This window comes from Colobus angolensis, unplaced genomic scaffold (genome assembly GCF_000951035.1).
Source record: "Colobus angolensis palliatus isolate OR3802 unplaced genomic scaffold, Cang.pa_1.0 Scaffold53, whole genome shotgun sequence".
Lineage (NCBI taxonomy): Eukaryota > Metazoa > Chordata > Mammalia > Primates > Cercopithecidae > Colobus > Colobus angolensis.
Genome location: NW_012118821.1, coordinates 2,110,889 through 2,129,515, shown reverse-complemented (window position 1 = coordinate 2,129,515; position 18,627 = coordinate 2,110,889). Strand labels below are relative to the sequence as shown.

At 41.8% G+C, this 18,627-nt stretch overlaps 1 protein-coding gene across 4 annotated transcripts in view; it reads right to left on the bottom strand.

Moving 5' to 3' along the window:
- Window positions 1-2,713: 2,713 nt before the first annotated feature.
- The window catches only part of E2F6 (E2F transcription factor 6), a 22,430-nt gene continuing 6,516 nt past the window's right edge, over window positions 2,714-18,627 (bottom strand). The window contains exons 2-8 of one of the 4 annotated variants that reach the window (XM_011960891.1): window positions 16,201-16,255; window positions 14,367-14,499; window positions 12,613-12,829; window positions 10,688-10,843; window positions 9,061-9,175; window positions 5,993-6,140; window positions 2,714-4,861 (exon numbers count right to left, since the gene is read on the bottom strand). In XM_011960891.1, coding sequence (XP_011816281.1) covers window positions 4,815-4,861; window positions 5,993-6,140; window positions 9,061-9,175; window positions 10,688-10,843; window positions 12,613-12,767 — 621 coding nt within the window. In that variant the 5' untranslated portion in view covers window positions 12,768-12,829; window positions 14,367-14,499; window positions 16,201-16,255 and the 3' untranslated portion in view covers window positions 2,714-4,814. The remainder of the gene's footprint in view (window positions 4,862-5,992; window positions 6,141-9,060; window positions 9,176-10,687; window positions 10,844-12,612; window positions 12,830-14,366; window positions 14,500-16,200; window positions 16,256-18,627) is intronic. The other 3 variants (XM_011960888.1, XM_011960892.1, XM_011960890.1) reach the window with 3 other exon arrangements.

Here is an 18,627-nt window from a genome sequence, read left to right as displayed (position 1 = left end):
TATAAAGGAAAGAGGTTTAATTGCCTCACAGTTCAGCATGGCTGAGGAGGCCTCAGGAAACTTACAATCATGGTGGAAGGGGAAGCAAACACGTCCTTCTTCACATGGTGGCAGAAGAGAGAAGAATGAGAGCCGATCCAAGGGGGAAGCCCCTTATAAAACTGCTGGATCATGTGAGAACTTACTATCATGAGAACAGTATAGAGGAAACAGCTCCCATGATTCCATTTTCTCCACCTGGTCCCTCCCACAACACATGGGGATTACGGGAACTATAATTCAAGATGAGATTGCAGTGGGGACACAGTCAAACCATATCATTTTGTCCCTGGCCCCTCCCAAATCTCATGTCCTTATAATTCAAAACACAACCATGCCCTTCCAACAGTCCCCCAAAGTCTTAGCTCACTCCAGCATTAACTCAAAAGTCCACAGTCCCACATCTCATCTCAGACAAGACAAGTCCCTTCCACCCATGGGCCTATAAAATCAAAAGCAAGTTAGTTACTTCCTAGATACAACGGGGGTACAGGGATTGGGTAAATACACCCGTTCCAAATGGGAGAAATTGGCCAAAACAAAGGGGCTATGGGTGCCATGCAAGTCCGAAATCCAATACGGCCATCATTAAACCTTAAAATTCCAAAATGATCTCCTTTGACTCCATGTCTCCCATCCAGGTCATGTTGATGCAAGAAGTGGGTTCCCAAGGCGTTGGGCAGCCCCACCCCTGTGGCTTCACAGGGTACACCCCATCCCCATCTGGGTTGCTTTCACAGGCTGGGGTTGAGTGTCTGCAACTTTTCAGGGTGCACAGTGCAAGACTACCATTCTGGGGTCTAGAGGATGATGGCCCTGTTCTCACAGCTCCACCAGGCAGTACCTCAGTCAGAACTCTGTGTGGGGCATCCAACTCCATATTTCCCTTCTACACTGCCCTAGCAGAAGTTCTCCAGAGAGCAAACTTCTGCCTGGACATCCAGGTGTTTCCACACATCCTCTGAAATCTAGGCAGAGGTTCCCAAACCTTAATTCTTGACTTCTGTGCACTCAGGCCCAACACCACATGTAAGCCACCAAGGTTTGGGGCTTGCACCCTCTCAAGTAACAGTCTGAGTTTTATGTTGGCCCCTTTTAGCCAAGGCTGGAGCTGAAGAAGCTAGGATGCAGGGCACCATGTCTCAATGCAGCATAGAGCAGGGGGGCCCCTCGTAGGCTCCCAGGTTTTGATAGGAGAGGCTGCTGGAAGGTCTCTGACATGCCCTGGAGACATCTTGCCCATTCTCTAGGTGATTAACATTTGACTTGTTACTTATGCAATTTCTGCAGCCAGCTTAAATTTCTCCCCAGATAATGGAGTTTTCTTTTCTATCCCATCATCAGGCTGCAAAATTTGCCAACCATTTATGCCCTGCTTCCTCTCAAACACTTTGCTGCTTAGAAATTTCTTTTGCCAGATACCCTAAAAATCATCTCTCTCAAAGTTCCATGGATCTCTAGGGCAGGGGCAAAATGCTACCAGTCTCTTTGCATAGGAAGAGTGACCTTTACTCCAGTTTCCAATAGGTTCTTCATCTCCATCTTGACCACCTCAGCCTGAACTTCCCTGTCTTTATCACTATCAGCAATTTGTCAAAGCTATTCAACAAGTCTCTAGGAGGTTCTAAATGTTTCCCACATTTTTCTGTCTTCTTCTGAACCCTCCAAACTGTTCCAACTTCTGCCTGGTACTCAGTTCCAAAGTTGCTTCCACATTTGCGGGTATCTTTACAGCAGCGCACCACTCTCTGTGATACCAATTTACTCTATTAGTCCATTTTCACAATGCTAATAAAGACGTACCCAGGACTGGGTACTTTATAAAGGAAACAGATTTAATTGACTCACAGTTCAGCACGGCTGGCTCAGGAAACTTACAATCATGGTGGAAGAGGAAGCAAATACGTCTTTCTTCATATGGTGGCAGGAGGGAGAGTAAGAGCGGAGCGAAGGGAAAAGCCCCTATTAAACCATTAGATCTCGTGAGAACTTACGAGAACAGGATGCAGGGAAACCACGCCCATGATTCAATTATCTCCACCTGGTCCCTCCCATGACACAGGGGATTATGGGAACTACAATTCAAAATGAGATTGGGTGGGGACACAGTCAAACCCTATCATACTTGAACACTATATTAATACGATAAATACATATTAAGACATGACCTTATACTCTGACAACATGGAATGGCAGCTGGGACTTAGCCACAGCAACTTACAAGAAAGGAAGATGGCCACCTGCGTGCTGTGTATAAACTGCATGCAGGGTAGGAGTAAAGGGGAGGCACGGGTGACGCCAGGTCCAGAATAGGATGTGATTTTGAAACACAGAGAACAGGAAGAGAATAGGATAAGAGCAAAGGCAGGGAGATGGGAAAGTTCACTGTGTGCTTCAGGTAGTGATGAGACCGATTTATTGAGGTGAAGGTCTGCGAGGCAGGTACCAAGGCAAGATCGGAAAGCGAGGCTGGGGCTCTTCTATATCCAGAGTCTGCACTTCAGCCTGAAGGAAACACGGATCACTCAAGGTTTCTGACGGAAGCAGCGGTGCACTCAGAGATGGCTCAGTGAGGTTGGAAAGGTTAGGGTTAGTGAGGAGGAAGGGCCCAGAAATGAGTTCATGGGATGCTTATTTTAGCCGTTTTAAAAATCAGAGACCAAACGCCAGAAGATGGAGTGACTCAAGAGATACTTCATTTATAACACACATCTGTAATTTACAAAGGATTTTCGTTTACATGATCTCATTTTACCTTCAGAACAATTTGTAAAGGAGCACATCTGTCACATTTCACAAGTAAGGAACTGCTGCTCAGAAATGATGGTATTACCTTTGGTAAAACCTTTGTTGGTTTTTTGGGACACTGCCTTCTCCCTCCCAACCCACCCCATTATTCCTTCTCAGGAGACTTTTTCTTATGTATTTCTCCTTAAATATAGATACCCTTGGGGCTGCTGTACTCTTCAGATGACCTCTCCTACTCTTGCGGTTTAAACTATCACATCTAAACTGACATCTGTCCAACCTACTATACAGCTCAGACTTTTCCACTGAGCACCTCACCTACATACACATAGTGACCTGCCGAAACTCTTGCTTTCATCAAGCATGTCCCAGGCATACTTTTTACCCTAGGCTTGCTCTTCCTCCTGTATTCCCAATTCTGTCAGACAGTATGACCAACCGGTCCGATGATGATCAGCAGCGCCCCCTGCAGCTTTTCTTTGGCTAATTTCAAACAATAAAACGGAGGAAAAGCACGGGGGCTAACCACTCAGGGAAGAGCATACTCCATCCCCAGGTGCACAGAAACACGCTGGCAGGACCCCTGCAGGAAGTGGCTGGTGCTCAGCAGAGGGACAGGACTGGCAGCTCAGAGGTATGTGAATCCTAAACACTCAGCATTATTTTTTAATACTTTGATTTTGGATTCCGATTTTAAATCTTTTTAAACACAGTCTGAATTTGAAGTAGCTTCATTTCTTTAAAAACAAGGTTCACAATCTGAATTCAAACGATACAGGAATCTTGTATGATAGACAAACCAAATATTATTAGTCTGATTTTACAATTCACTCACTCCACTCACTTATTTGTTCAAACATTTATTGAGCACTTCTTAAGGGTCAGGCATGGTGTGAGGCACTGGGCTATAACAGTGATTATGACAAAGTCCCTCAAGGAGCTCACAGTCTAATGGTAAACTACAGAGTAAACTGAGGCACAGAGTGGTAAATGACTTACCCAATGAGGTAGAAATAGCTAGGTACGTGAAAATGTGGGAGTAGAGCTGGAGAGAGGGCAAGGTACAACTTGTCGTGAGTAAAACCCCTTTGACTGACTGAACAGCAAGGCTGCATACACAAACATTACAAAATCTACTTGCAAAAACCTTAAAAGAGTTTCCAATGATCACCATGACTGAATTCATATTTCACAATGAATTCAGCTATTTCCTGATGGCATTTCTATCCCTGCCCCCAAAAACACTGGGCATGCCACCAGGCTGCTGGGAGACAGCAAGTAGGTAGACAGCTTAAAACCAAGAAGTATCTGACTCCAATTTCAGCATTGAAAACCATATTAAAATACTTTAATTAAATCCACAAACATAAATGTGTAGCACATTTATGATACTTCTACATGTAGAAGTTTGGAAAAACTCTCTTCTAACCCTCATCCAGAGGATTCTAATAAGTTATAGATACCAAAGAAATTAGAGAATTTGTCTGTCACTTTCCATATATACATTATTTTGGCTGTACAAGGGTGAAAAGTGTCACTCAGACATACTTCATAAGTAATCAAAACATTATACAGATATATACAAAGACATCACATTTAAATTTGTGTGTACATCTATCCAATGTACAACAGTAACTGCAAACATGAACCAGTGTAAGGCAATTTCTTTTGTGATATATGACATACTCCTTGAAGGGAAGGGTAGAGTCCACAAAGAACTGTCCATTTCAGCCCAACTGTCTGTTTTCATGACACTCTGTGATGAAACTACTTCAGGAGGCAAGATGTCTACTTCACTGACAAAAAGCAGTGAATAATTATAAAAGGAGTTGTTTTCAAACGTGGAAACCACAATTACTCAGTAATCTAAGTGGCGAACTCCTCAAAGACCATACTGGCCATGATGCCGCTACTGAGAATGAGAGCACTTCATGGATAATTTATTGCTCTGAGAATCAAATTTGACGCATAATTCTCCACAAAGATGTTCCCAAAAAACTCAGTAATACATAAATTCTCAAATGCCATCAGTTGCTTACTTCAAGCAATTCTTCACTTTGCTGAGGATTTTCTTCTGAAAAAGAACACGAGAGAGAAACTCACCTAAGTGAAGGTTTGATAGGCAAATATGTAAAAGAATATACAATCCGACTACTTCAGAAAACCCTGAAGATGCCTGGTCAAGAACACGTATTCTCAGGTTAATGGCATAAGGCTAATTTTTTCAGTCTCTCACGAATAAACTGGAACTCAAACTTGTACCTGAAAGCACCCGTCCGAGAAGGGAGGAAGCCTTCCCTTATTAAGGCTTTACTAGTTTCTTTCGGAGCCCTCATGATTCCCCCAGTTTTTGTAATCCTTGTGTCTTTGCGCTGTTGTCTGAGTGCGGGCAACAGCCCCCTCTTCTGGTCATTACAGGTATCCTCTGTCAGTGAAAGCTTCCTATTGGTCCAGCCTGTGGCTCTGCAAGACCACCCTGGCCCGCAGCGCTTCTTGAGTTCTCCAGTTGGCTGTGTCTTTCTTCGGATGTCGGTGGACCTGCTCGCTGGGCACTGTGATGGCTTCTGCCCAGGCCAGTTCTCCAGTTGGTTGGGTCTTTGTTCGGATGTTGGTGGACCTGCTGGCTGGGTACTGTGATGGCTTCTGCCCAGGCCGGTCACAGGATGCTGGCCCCCTGCTCAAGCAATTCCACTATTTGTGATCTGCTGTTGGGCAGTGCTGCAAGCTGGGCTCCGAGGTGAGATGGAGTCACTGCTCTGGCCAGGTGGGTCCAGAGACAACGTCCTTAGAAATGTGCAACTGAGGACTGACTCTGGTGGAGTGGGCTGTTCGCTGAGTTGAGTGGGTGTGTGACTGCCTGGGTCAAGCAGGTCTAGCCCTTTCCCTTCTCCCGGCCGGGTCATGGGCAGGCTCTTTGGCTGAGTGGAGCTGCTATTTGACTGAAAGCCTGCCCTATTCAGAGACCATAGCAAGTTGGTATCACCATGGGACCAAACAGAATTCTAAGTCTTCACTGCTATCAAAACTACAAAAATTTAACTGTAATGCTCACAGAAATATTCTCAACTACAGTAAGAATTATGTTGTAATTTTTCACTTATGTTTTTGTGGATAGGGAGAGTAAAAATATCTTAAGGCCATAATACACATTAATAACATTATATATGCTCATTTAAAATACTGCCAGAATCACTGGTGGATTTACCTTCCTCAGGGCCTTCTGCATGACTGCTCTCAGATGAAGAGGTCCCGACTCCTTCAGACCTTTTGCTACCAGTCTGACCCTGCTCCACTTCACACAAATAGACATCGATAGGTCCGTTGGTGCTCCTTATGTGCACTGTGATAGAGTCCTAGCAAAGGACACAGGAATCGTCAAGATGAATGAAATAATAAATCATATTTTTTCACTCACTAGAACTGCAAGAATTTCAAGAGACATTTGAGAAAATCACCATAGCTGTAGTCACATTAAAGCACTGGCCAACTCACACGCTGAAGACAGTTACGCTTGATCCTGCAGTAATGGCTTTGGAGCTATCATGGGAAAACCTCAGTACTCAAGAGCCTGTCTTTTTCTACTCAGGAGCTGACCCTTCAAGGAGGCCGTACTCGAGTCAAAAATCAGTGTTTTGATGACAAAGAACTCTAGAATACCCTAGTCTCACAGGATAAATATGTGCTTGGATTTCCAGACCAATGAACAGGTCCTGAGATAATGGAAGGGCCATTCTTTTGTCCAGTTGAAAGCACAGGAAAAGATCAAAATATACCTCAAGTAAAACATCAAAAAAATTGTGGCCGGGCGCGGTAGCTCAAGCCTGTAATCCCAGCACTTTGGGAGGCCGAGACGGGCGGATCACGAGATCAGGAGATCGAGACCATCCTGGCTAACACGGTGAAACCCCGTCTCTACTAAAAACACAAAAAACTAGCCGGGCGAGGTGGCGGGCGCCTGTAGTCCCAGCTACTTGGGAGGCTGAGGCAGGAGAATGGCGTAAACCCGGGAGGCGGAGCTTGCAGTGAGCTGAGATCTGGCCACTGCACTCCAGCCTGGGCGACAGAGCGAGACTCCATCTCAACAAAAAAAAAAAAAAAAAAAAAAAAAAATTGTAAAGATTATTTATAAAGGACTATTATTAACTTACCATGATTTTTACATCCTTTGATTTCAGATTTCCTCAGGTTTAATCAAAATACTTTTTCCATAAGATATCAGGCAACTTGAATGCTTCTACTTGGAATTATGCTAAATTCTTAAGGAACAGCTCCAGTTATAAATGATTGCTTTAACTGGGAGCTGCTTCAACTGTAACAAAGTCTGTTTTCTCCCCTTTAATGCAGTTAGGTCTGGGCTAGACTCACAGACACCACTGCTCCCTCCCACTCCACACCTCACTGCGATGTTAAACCAGGGTGAGTCTGGGGAGATGCAGCCTCTCAGACGTCTCAGAGCCTCACTTGTCGTCCTTGCTATGACTTCCTGGTACCCGACAAGTGGGCTAGAGAACATCTGTGCTCAGCTTCTACAGTACCAGGTCACATCTGGTTTGAATGATAAATCCTGTACAATTTTTTTTTTTTTTTTGAGACGGAGTCTCGCTCTGTCGCCCAGGCTGGAGTGCAGTGGCTGGATCTCAGCTCACTGCAAGCTCCGCCTCCCGGGTTTTACGCAATTCTCCTGCCTCAGCCTCCCGAGTAGCTGGGACTACAGGCGCCAGCCACCTCGCCCGGCTAGCTTTTTGTATTTTTTAGTAGAGACGAGGTTTCACCGTGTTAGCCAGGATGGTCTCGAACTCCTGACCTCGTGATCCGCCCGTCTCGGCCTCCCAAAGTGCTGGGATTACAGGCTTGAGCCACCGCGCCCGGCCAATCCTGTACAATTTAATAGATATTTCTAAACAATAAAAGGAACCAGTGTCTCTCTCAACTGGAAGGCAGCTGAGGACTTCGCATTCCACTAAATTAGGTGTTGTCAAACTTCCCATAAAGGGTGAGATGGTAAATACTTTCGGCTTTGCGAGTCACACTATCCCTGTCACAACCTCTTAACTCTGCCACTATAGTATGAAAGCAGCCAGAGACAATATGTAAACAAATGTGCATGTGGCTGTGTCCTAATAAAATTATTTCTAAGAACAAGAAGCAGGCTGGATCTGACCTTAAGGCCAGTTTGCCAACCACCACACTAGCTCCCCAGATCTTCATGGTCAGGCTCCGGCCAAGAGGGCCCATGTGCAGAGACTTTAAATGGGACTCTAAAAGAAGCCTCAGGTATGATCAAAGGCTCAGCCAGATTTAGCAATTAACAGTCTGAAGCAGCTCATTGTATAGGGAAAAAGCCAAAAATCCATTAGTCTCTGCAGAATGAATTATTATGCCCCAAAGTAAAGATGTGTTGATTAGCGGTTTCTTTCTTAAAAATAAAACAACTAGGAAACATCACCAAGAAATCCTAATTTGAGCGTGACTGAGTTAAATGAAAACCGGCCCTTAACCCATACACTGTCGAGTAATACAGCGCTCACTTGAACAGTGGTCTGCTGGGGACAAAAGGAAAAACGGGTCCAGAAAACATTCCTCGCTAGGCAGGAGGCAAACCCCCAGGGCAATGCAGAGGACCATACTATGAGCACCGATGGGTCTATCAAGGCTGTCAGTCTTGAGGGTGTGTCCCAAGAATGGCCACATTCCTTGGTTTTGATTCCGTCCTCATCAAGCAGCCTTCTGCTGCAATTATCTTTCAATGCAAACTTTCCTGCAAGGGAAAAAATGCACCGAGCAGCTGGCAGCTGACAAAAATATGTTCATTTATACAGAAATCCTAGTTTTCCATTTTAAATTCAGAACCTAGTGTTCTGGTTTATTCATCAGTCTTTCATGAGTTTGTTAATTCCCCAATGCCTTCGCTGAGAGCAGACCTTACTTTTGGAACTTTAAAATGGGCCAATTCTTGGTGATTCTTCTAAGAAGCACTGCAGTACAATAGTGAAAAACAAACTATGAAGCCACACTAACTGGGTTTGAATTCTGGTGATCCTGAAAAAGTTAACTCACCTTTGTGAGCTCTCGGTTCCTCATCTTCAAGATAATAATGACTACCTGACTTGTTGTGTTAGTTGAAGCAAGTTAAAATGTGTGAAGTGCCGGGCAGTAGAGGATATAGAGTGCACGTGTACACAACGGCTCTTAAGTATGACTGCAATAAATCACAGCCTAAGCAGTCGGCCCTCATCCCTCTTTAAATCCTTTTAAAAATGCAGGGTTACCTACTTCTCTGGGAGCTGGAACATCCAATCTGGTTTCTGCTGGAGCTTTAACTGCAATGACGATCTGTTCATGGAAGGCCTGAATGCTATGAATGTCTTGATAGGTCACATATGCTAGTGTAAAACCCAGTCAAGGATCTCTACACAGAATGCTGTTTATCGGGGAGGTAATTTATCTCTAGTAATTCAGTAACGCAAGGGTAATGTTAGAATGTCTTTAGTTTTTATGAGAAACAAGTTCAGCATTAAGGAAAGCAGTAAAAAAATTATTTCATTGACAATCTTTATTATTTATATAAAATTAAGCTTTTAATAAAGCGTTTTATAATATTTACAACTCAACCTAAAGAATTTCTTTAAGCTGTACTATTATGATTATGATGGCAATTTCTGGAGAAAAATATTAATAAAGTCTGAGTCCCTAACACAAATATACCACATGAAGAAATTCAAATTTTCATTGTACTCCCTTTTCAGTTACAGTAAGCTAGATCTTACTATAACTTTGAGAAAAAACATTCAGGGCTTTGACAAGAATCCCCTAAAATGAAAGATGGAAAAAAATCTATAAAAAGGCATAAACGACTTGAAGATTAAGTTTCTCAATATTACTTTATCTAAAATTATTTTCCATCTCACTACCTGAATCTTTTTCATCTTGTTTCACTGTGCTGCCTCAAATTTTACCAATTAAGTGATTTACTGGGTTTCTCTAACATTTTTTTTTTTCTGATTGGCTGCAGTAATGTTGGTGCTTATTTTTTCTTTTCCTTCCAGTAACTGTACTGTAGGAATAGAGGTTTTTGACTGCTGTAAAGAGTTTTAAGTAAATCTGGGTTATGGGATAGCTCAGAATCAGTAAGCCCCTCACAAAGGGTGCCACAGGGAACAGCACAGCACAGCATACAGGTCTAAGACACCCAGGAGGTCAGTAGCAAAGACAAGGCTCCCCCAGCCCCACCCCCCAGCCCCCTGAGACAGAGTTTCAAGGCAACACTGCTATTAAGCAACAACATGCTTCTGTGGACACAAACGGGAGTTTAAGCACCTCTTCAATGGCAATTCACTGTTTTGGAAACCAACTTCTGTTCACACATTTCTAGGAAAAACATGAACTTCACAAAAGCCAACAAATATTTTATTATCCTTATAGTATTCAGACTATAAAAATGAACACTCCCCTATTTTAAGTGGTACCATCAACCTTGGTTTGGTACTGTACCCCTGAGGTCATCATCCAGAATTTAATCTAAGAAACGCCACAAAGAAGTTAAAAAACCTACCGTTTGTGTACGTTTGAGGCTATACTACTACCAACTTTTACTTAATTTTTTAATTTTTTTTTTGAGATGGAGTTTCGCTCTTGTTGCCCAGGCTGGAGTGCAATGGCGCCATCTCGGCTCACGGTAACCTCTGCTTCCCAGGTTCAAGTGATTCTCCTGCCTTAGCCTCCCAAGGAGCTGGGATTACAGGCGCCTGCCACGATGCCTGGCTAATTTTGTATTACTTTAACTTTTAATGGTCTAATTTTATATCTTAAATATATAAATTAAGTCCCCAAGCTGACTCTACTACTTAAGTAATCTGTTTTGGAAGCAGAAATTTTAGAAAGGTATAGACTTAAAGGATATCTTTCATTTTCTTTGTCATCTGTTAACTCAAACAGCTGCTGAGCACAATCCTTAATTAACTCATCCAAAGCATCTTCCATTGCTGATAAGTCAGAAAGTTCCTCTTGCAGCTTCTTTTGTTGGGGAACTGCTCCAAAATTGCTAAGATCAGATCCTCTTTAAAAGAAAAACAAATCACTATCAATACCATCTAGGAGATAACAAAGGAATTTCAAGTTAGGTTACTGGAACTTCTCCAAATGATTACCATGTGTTTTCCACGACAATGGAAACGAGGGACTTTTAACTTGTGCCGTCTTCGTTCTAGACAGCCATTATTCCTCCTGTACATAAATTACTTATCGTTCTTCATCTTATACAGTCTTTTTCAAAAAAAATACATTACAACCTAACAGAAATTAACAACAGCAGAGACAGCCTAAGAAAGCAAAAGGGCACTGAACTAAGAGTCAATAACACCTAGCTTCAGCCTCAGTCCTAGTCCTTACAATGTAGCTTCTGATAAGTTATCATCTTCCAGTACTTGAGTTCCTACATATGAAAACAAAGTGTTGGCTAAATGACAGTCCCTCTGCTAAAATGTGATGAGTCTGTATTTTTCCCTAGTGTACACATTCTATCTGAATATAATGATTATATTCATCATTTTAAAAGAGACATTATTTTCACGCCAGGCATGGGGCTCACGCCTGTAATCCCAGCACTTTGGGAGGCTGAGGCAGGTGGATCACCTGAGGTCAGGAGTTCGAGACCAGCCAGGCCAACACGGTGATACCCCGTCTCTACTAAAAATACAAAAATTAGCCAGGGGTGGTGGTGTGCGCCTGTAATCCCAGCTACTGGGGAGGCTGAGGTGGGAGAATCGCTTGAACCCAGGAGGTGGAGGTTGCAGTGAGCTGAGATTATGCCACTGCACTCAAGCCTGGGTGACAGAGCAAGACTCCCTCTCAAAAGAAAAAAAAAAAAAAGATATACATATTTTCCTTAGTTATTAGTGCCTACTCCAATATGATGACCAGGCAACAACTGATTTTCATTTTTTCCTTTCAATCTTAATGGAAAATAAATAGGGAAAGGTTCTTGCCTCTATCTTTCACCTGGCAGTTTTCAAATCTGATTCTAATTAGTGATTCACAATGCAAGCCAATATAAACTCCTAAAGTGTTTTTTAGTGTTATTTAGTAAACATGCTCAAATTAGAATTCAACCTGTACTTCCATACTATTGAAAAAATTACCTCCTTTATGAATCCCTTTCCTTTAATAACTAAGTTAATTATTTAGGATCATTTTACAGTCTTTCTTGGTAGGTTTGCATTTGCCTGAGAGGTCACTATGTACTTATTTGCTGCAACTATTTCTCCCTGTCCAAAAAAATACTTGCCTATTCTAACCGCTTTCTTATGTGTGCATGCACAGATACCTTTATCTATGCCAGTCTTCAGCTTCCCTTTCCACTGGATTCCTCCTCATCATGTCAAGTCTTTAGCTACTGCCTTTTAGATACTGTCTGATTTTTTTTTTTTTTTGAATATTCAGGGCAGTGTTTCAAACGCCTCGCTACGTCATAATCTCCTGGGCTACCTGTTGAGAATGTACTTTCCTGCTTTCCCTCAGACCTACCGAATTACAACTCCAGAGGCAGTAAACCTCTAGGTGTTTACCATACTTCCGTGTGAAAACCACTGTTTTACAACCTTAACAGATTTTCCCAGTATCAATAATCAATTGGAACTGAGGAAATACTTTTTAAAAAATGTATGTACTCTCCAGGATGATGCGAGAAAATTTTATAGAATTCTCTTCTAACAAGAAGTCGTACCTTTGTTTTCTATTGTCAAAACACTGCTACTATCTAGTTTTAAGCACGGAACTGTCACTTGATGAGAAGGAAAAAAAGCCATGAAAAGTTTGAAAGCAACTCACATCCATCGAATATGGTTCTTGGATTTCTTTTCAACGAGGTCGATTCCATCTAAGACATTGGTGATGTCATACACTCTCCGCTTTCGGACTCCCAGTTTCATTGCAACCTTGTTTAAGTCAAGAATACCCCCAGGAGCAGATCTGACAAGATCCATAAATTTTCGAGTTAAATAAACCAGTGATACATCAAAACGAGGTCTCTTCACTTTTAGAGCTTCTGGGAAACAAAATAAACACATTTGTACAATTTTAAATAACATTTCTTAACTCATTTTAAAAAATCATCTGTTTCCTCTTGATCAGAGAGCAGACATCTACAGAAATCCCTACACATTGATCAAATCAAAGCGGTTTCTATGAAATAAATCTCTTAAATTGGAGAAAAAATTCACTGGCCTATCCTGGCTCTAAACAAAGGCTTTAAATTTAAATAAAGGAGTATTTGAAATACGTAACCAGCGTCCACTGAGCATGTGGACTTCTACAAGTCTACTGCATCTTCTCAGACAAAGCATTAAGATTACATTTGCATCCATACCACTCTCAGGAATAGAATTACACATGATTTTTAAAATTAAATTTCTCATTTGGTCTTCAGGTTAAGGAATTCTTTACAAAGCAAAGGCAGAGAACTGGCTTTTTTTCCCCTTTTAATGACTCTATCCATGTCATAGTGTTAAGCTGTCTGACGAATTTTTTGGAAGAGCTCAAACTAGTCTTCTATTAAGACAATCATGACATACCTCGGTCAACAGTGGTATCTCTATTTTTTCTTTTGAGATAGAGTCTCGCTCTGTTGCCCAGGCTGGAGCTGGAGTGCAGTGGCACGATCCTGGCTCACTGCAACCTCCGCCTCCTGGGTTCAAGTAATTCTCCTGCCTCAGCCTCTGGAGTAGCTGGGATTACAGGCGTGCACCACCACGCCCGGCTAATTGTTTTGCATTTTTAGTAGAGACAGGGTTTCACCATATTGGCCAGGCTGGCCTTGAACTCCTGATCTTGTGATCCACCCGACTCAGCCTCCCAAAGTACTGGGATTACAGGTGTTTGAGTCACCCGGCCCACTATCTCTATTTTTAAAAATATTCACTACTCTGTATTAATGTAACAGATAGACAAATGAAAAAAAAAATCCCTTTAATTCCCTCACTCACCTACTATGGCTCGGGTTTTCATACACACACACACCCCTAACACACCCACACTTGTGTGTCAATCATATATATAGTTTTTAAAAACAAAAACAGGACCATGCAATTTTGCAACGTTCTTTTAACACAATATTGTGAACATACTGACATGTCAACAAATGTATTTCAACATTATTCTTAATGGCTGTATGCTTAACTGTATGCAGTATTTGCTATTTGTCCCAATATTAGAAATTCAGACTATCTCCAACTTTACGATTTTGCTTAATATTTCAACAAATCTTTTTGTTGCGAAATTATTGTATGTCCCCTTAACTGGACATTTTTAAGGAATTGTGATAGGTACTGCTAAACAGCTCGGCAGGTTGTGGGTTCTGTCCATTCCATGCGGCATACACGGGCCTCATCTCACGCGCTTGCCAGAACTAAGTATCTTGTCATCTTTTCCAATTTGATACTAAGAAAAAGTTCTTATGGCTTGGTTTGCAGAAAAAATAATTTCTAAAATAACTTTGTCACTCTGGTGTGGAATATATGACTTTCTTTTTCTCTACTTCCACAGCACACCACAGTCAGTATGCCTCAAAGAAATGTCCATCCTACCTTCAGCCAGAAATGTCCTTACTCAGAACCTCCACACTGTCACATTTAGTTTAAAGACCACTGGCGGTTACTTCAGGAACAAAGGTACATATTTCATAATATAAATGTCTTCTCTCTGGAGCCCATTCCTACACTTAAGATTAAATAGGGGTAAATTAGGAATTTAAAAGGATTTTTAATTGGAAGTAGAAGGTCACAATTCTACAACAAACTCAAGAAGATTACAAATGAGAAATTCTAACTTTAAAAAGCATATATTTAATTATAGTAATTATTAACAAGGCATGGTCTTATATGCTCAGGATAAGTATATTTCTATGATGTTATTTTATAAAGAACACATATAACAAAAAACTAAAAACGTGACAGTTGCTGAAGGGATATGAATAGGGTTACAGAGGTCTTCACACCAAAGCAACTCCGTAGTCTAACAAGGAACTCTATTACATGTCCTGAGGTAAGTGCTAAGAGAGGTATTCAAAGTCACCTGATAGCACGAAATCAAACCTTCGCTGCAGGGGGAAACTGGGAAGGCCTCTTGATGGGAGTACACTGGGCACAGGGAACAGGAAGGCAAATGGGCGGTGTCTGCCCATTCTGACAGAGGGTGACGGGCTGAAGTGAGGGAGATGAAACCACACCTCAGAAGACAAAGCAGCCTTAGAGAACCTGGGGTGCTTTGGGGACCACAGGTGGTGTAGCTTGAGCTGTGGAGGAGGGCAGCAGCATGCTGGAAGAAGAGGCTGCGGCGTTAAGCAAGAAACAGCTACAACGGCCTGGTCTGCTCCATCTACCCATTCTCTACTGCCTAGTTTCTTTTAGTATGAAGTGGCTTATGAATGTAATACAAACACTTAAAATCAAATATACGAGGAAGCAGGGTTTTCTCTACATGTAAAAGAGTGTCACTGAAGAACTTAGGTTGGATGATATCATAACCCCATTTCTGTATTAGACAAATCCCCCTGGATTTTTCTAGCACCCAGGCTGGAGAGCCTGGACACTGAATGCCTTCTCAGAAGGACACCCAGCAACTTCAGCTACAGAGGAAGTCAGACCCTGAACGAGGAGAAGCAATTCAACGTTGTGGTTAAAGACTCTGGGCTCTTGCGTCAGAGAGGCAAGATTCAACCCTGACTCTGAGCTAGTCACTCAGCCTCTCTGGGCCTTTATAAAGTAAGAATTCTAATTCACACCTGTATTTTGAAGGGTCGTTGTGACAATCCATGCAGAGAGCTTAATACAGTGCCAGGCACTGTATGAGCTCAATAAATGTTAGATATTATTATAAATTAGTGGTATGGGACAGACGCAAGAAACACATCAAAGGGGAAGCTGACCAAACTCAGTGACCAACTATGGGTGAGACTGTGGCAGGCACTGAGGAAAAACTAAGGGTTAGCATTTCTAAGATTCACCCTGACTTATGATGCACTATCTATCCACTGAGATTAGGAGGCTGAGGTGGGGCAGTCTATCATGAAAACTTCCAGAAGAGGGAACTAGAGCCATTTACATCCTATCTCCTCTAACAGACACCCTAAACATTAACCTAAGATAAGGGACAAGAAGGAAAGAGTACATTTCTCTCCCAGGAGGAATTCTGAGAAAACAGCCTTAAATATACTGTTCTATGGAGAACAAACTGGCATTTGTGCACATTATTCAACTCATAACCTCAGGAGTTGTTACTAAACCTTGAAACTTTACATTTCAGTGTACAAATAACACATTTTATTTCAGTTTCTCATCAACTCATACACTTACACAAATCATTTTAATCATATGAAGTTCAAACTAACAAAACCTAAAACCTATTCAGGAATCAACTTACTTCTCATGGACACATATTGTACATTATCTTCTAAATTAATCCTTATTTTTGATGGCTGAAAAAAAAGATAAAAAATTTAACTTAGTGATTTTAAAACAACAATGCAAACAAATAGCATTTTACTCAATAGTATAAAGGTCTGGGAATATGAATGTGATAATTACTGGCCAGGCACGGTGGCTCACGCCTGTAATCCCAGCACGTTGGGAGGCCGAGGCAGGTGCATCACCTGATGTCAGGAGTTCGAGACCAGCCTGGCCAACATGGTGAAACTCCATCTCTACTAAAAATACAAAAATTAGCCAGGCGTGGTGACGGGCACCTATAATCCCAGCTACTTGGGAGGCTGTGGCAAGAGAATCGCTTGAATCTAGGAGGTTGCAGTGAGCCAAGATCACACCACTGCACTCCAGCCTAGGTAACAAAGCAAGACTTTGTCTCAAAAAAAAAAAAAAAAAAAAAAAACCATTCACACACACACACAAAATATGGTAATTACTGAATACATCAGGTACTGAGGATAAAAGGAACATGAAGAGCACAACGACACTGTCCCTGACTTGGTAAAGCTTAGTAGAGATAGAAGATCTATCTCAACCAACACACGCTCACTCCTTGCTATTATTAAGTATATGCGGTTCCCCAAAACTTGCTCACAAGCTTTCATAGGCAGCTATGCGTTCCCACTATAATTAATGTAAAACAGCAGCATTTCTAACAATGGAAAACAATGCACGCTGTGGATAATTAGAAACTTTTGCATTAGATAAAAAGTTTCTTCTTTTAACTTCCTGAAACAACCAGGAAATTAGCAGAAGCTCCATTATCAATGCTCACCATTTTACCGGCTATTTAGAGGCTCTGAAAGTTTGCATAAAACTGGTAGTAACATTTAGAAACTGTTTTTTTGTAAAAAATAAATAAAATGAAACCAAACCTTAAAATGAAAGCCTATGAACAGAAACTCCTAGTAACATCAATGTTAATGTGCCTCCAGACGGGCTGTCATCAGGTTTAGCTCTCATCTAAGAAAAAACTGGCCATAAAGCAAAACTGGGGCAAGTGAATTCACTCTAAGAAAAGAATAGTAGTACTAGGGATGCACCCAAACAGGGAAATCACAGAAGGATACATGGTGAAGGCAGCCCTCAGGTGAGCCTTGCCCAGCAAGTCAGATTTGCCTGAATAAACAAGTGTGGGGAGAGACGAAAAAAGACAGGATTGTGGTACCGGAAATGAACAAAGGTGTGAAGATGTATATGGCACGGCATGTTTCTGGGAACCCACCGAAGTGGCCAGTGTGAAAGTGACTTGACTTTGAAGCTGGGAGGTCATGATGGCACCACATAAAACTAATGCTAAAGAGTTTGGACTTCATGTCATAACCAGTAGAGAATTATCAAAGGTTTCTAAACCAGACTAGGACATAATTAAGTAAATGGTTTAGAAATATAAGTATGGCAGCAACATGGCAAATGGACTGGGAAATGAGGAAGCCTGAAGGCAAGGTGAGCAGTTAAGAGGCTCTTTGTTTATACTGGTACTAACAATATCCTTGGCACAATGATTTTCTTATCATCCATGACAAGATGATAGCATCTATTAACAAATTAACCCAATATGGAATACTCCCATCGAGATAGAATCCCACTGTAAATAACTTAGTTGTTAGAATTGAACATGTAGACCTGCTAGGGCATGTAACACTGGAGCTGGGAATGCTGGCCTTGAGGGCAGGGACTAGGTCTGGCCAGCTCTCTCAAACAGTGCTGATGATGGTGACTTGCAAACATGGTATCCAACAGTGAAACTCTGAAGCAGTCCTACCAAAGTCAGACATTAGACAAGTGCGACCAACTGCCATTGTTATTTTTACATTTAACCCCTCTGCTAATAGTATGAGACAGGGGCCAGCTATTGTAGCAAGACTCTTGAACGAAAAAAAAAAAATCCATCCTTTTCACATTGATTTGAAGCACACATACACAAATATCCTAAATCACAATATATATGCTCAGAGGGGCCATGCTGCAGAGGTTCCTGTTCTTAATTCAGAGCAGCAGGCCCATGACTTACATACTGTACTTACTGGCTCCCAAAGAGGCTGCCTCACTAGCTATGCATTCTATGACGTCTTCTCTGCTCCACATCTCCCTATCCATTTCATCTAGACAGTGGATCATAGGTTGGTACAGAAGTAACACCTCATTTAGGCATAACATGAAAAAAGATGGCTTTGTTTTCCCTACTCTTTGCTATTAATGCAGTTCCATTACATATTGGCGATATTGATGTACATGGGAAAACAGTCTCCAACAGCATTCATTTGTTTTTTTTCTCTTCAAATATAAAAACACTATCTCTTTATCTTGGAGGAATCACAACAGTACTATTGCTCCTCAGGGACAGACATCATCTACAGACATA